The sequence below is a fragment of the Cariama cristata genome, unplaced genomic scaffold (assembly GCF_000690535.1).
Source record: "Cariama cristata isolate BGI_N322 unplaced genomic scaffold, ASM69053v1 scaffold14134, whole genome shotgun sequence".
NCBI classification, from domain to species: domain Eukaryota; kingdom Metazoa; phylum Chordata; class Aves; order Cariamiformes; family Cariamidae; genus Cariama; species Cariama cristata.
The window spans coordinates 32,589-34,164 of NW_009612428.1; the positions used below are offsets into that span (position 1 = coordinate 32,589).

At 51.2% G+C, this 1,576-nt stretch overlaps 1 protein-coding gene across 1 annotated transcript in view; it reads left to right on the forward strand.

Moving 5' to 3' along the window:
• AIFM3 (apoptosis-inducing factor, mitochondrion-associated, 3) overlaps positions 1-1,576 on the forward strand; it is a gene marked incomplete at its 3' end in the record, with an annotated part of 27,607 nt that overhangs the window by 25,792 nt on the left and 239 nt on the right. The window contains exons 11-12 of the mRNA XM_009698631.1: positions 944-1,059; positions 1,353-1,424. Coding sequence (XP_009696933.1) covers positions 944-1,059; positions 1,353-1,424 — 188 coding nt within the window. The remainder of the gene's footprint in view (positions 1-943; positions 1,060-1,352; positions 1,425-1,576) is intronic.

Here is a 1,576-nt window from a genome sequence, read left to right on the forward strand (position 1 = left end):
TGGGCCATTCAGCTTGCATAGACACAGATATTGCTGTCCCAGTCTGAAAAGCACATGGCAAGTCCAGTACTGGTGCTCAGGTGGTTTCAAATCTGGTGTGTCTAGATTTGGCTTCAGTTGGGAGGGTCTTGTTGATAGCTGAAAACCTGTGGGTTTATTTCTCTTTTACTTTTTAGCAGGGTGGAGAATTTTTAAAATACACGGGAAAAATCTTATAGCTTCTTTGATGGTTCTTCTTTTTGCTTGATATGGTTCTAACAGAATTATTGTAGGTCCTGCAAGCCTTAAGCATAAATGGTTATTAGTCAGGGAATTTATCATAAAATGTTTGGTATTTGCTTTTCTTCTTTTTTTAAAAAAAAATGCCTGCTTTAATGGTTCAATCAGTCCCATCTACAGAAGAGCATGTGGTGTGTGGGGGCAATTGCAAACTGCAGGTCATCAAAAAGATCCATTTCCAAAAAAACCCCATAAATAGAAAACATCTTGGTGAAGGATCCCATACAATAGCCAACATCAAAATTCTCCCATTCTGATCCGAGAAAACAGCTAGTCACAAGGCTGTTGTCAGCCCGCAGCTCACTACGTCTGCCGAGACAGTCCCAGGCATAAGGGGAAGGTTTTTTCCTTCATCTGAGGTCCATTGCTCCAAGTGCTATGGCTTCCTGGGGCACTTTGGGACTTAATCATGGCCAGTTCCTCCCTTAGGTCTTTGAAACTTACATTTAAGAACAAATTGCCATAAATCGTAAATCTCACCTGAAAAGGTGTGGCCCCTTGTGGCCACCAGCTCTGGTGGCACCCCGTATCTCCCAGTAACGCAGCTCCAGCCTCCCCAGCCAGGAATGGGCAAGGTTGCTCCCGCACTGCAGCCAGTGCCAGGGATGCAGGGCAGCGCTGGGGGAGGTTCCTGTGGCCACTTGGACCTGCTTCTGTTCCCCAGGGATGGAGGTGGCTGCCTACCTCACGGAGAGGGCCCACTCGGTGTCAGTGGTGGAGCTGGAGGAAGTCCCCTTCAAGAAGTTCTTTGGGGAGAGGGTTGGCCGCGCTGTCATGAAGGTGACCTCGCTTTCCCATCCGGGGGTGGTTTTGGTGATGGAGCGGATTCTGCTTGTTTCACTTATTGCACTAATTAATTTGTTATTTGACATTTATTGATTAAGCTGTGATGGTAGCAGTCACTAGAAAGAAAGAACAGGCTGCGTCTTCCCTCTCGTGGCCCACCTGCTTGCAGCGTGGGCTGAGGCGAGCCCAAAGGGTGGGCAGGGCAGTGCGGGGGGCACAGGGACACCAGGAGCACGGGTGGTTCGGGGTCCTGATGCCCCCTGCTCTGCCCCGTGTCCCCCCTCCAGATGTTCGAGGGCAACAGGGTGAAGTTCTACATGCAGACAGAGGTGTCGGAGCTGCGGGAGCAGGAGGGCAAGGTAGGGTGTGGGCAGGTGCTCCCCGGGGACAGCGCTGTGGCACCTCCCCAGGGCTGCCGTTCCCTTCACCGCTGGGGATTTGCCCTCTACTCTTTCCTAGCCCCTGAAATCGGTATCCCTGGATTTATCCCCCAGGAGCGAACGCGCTCCAG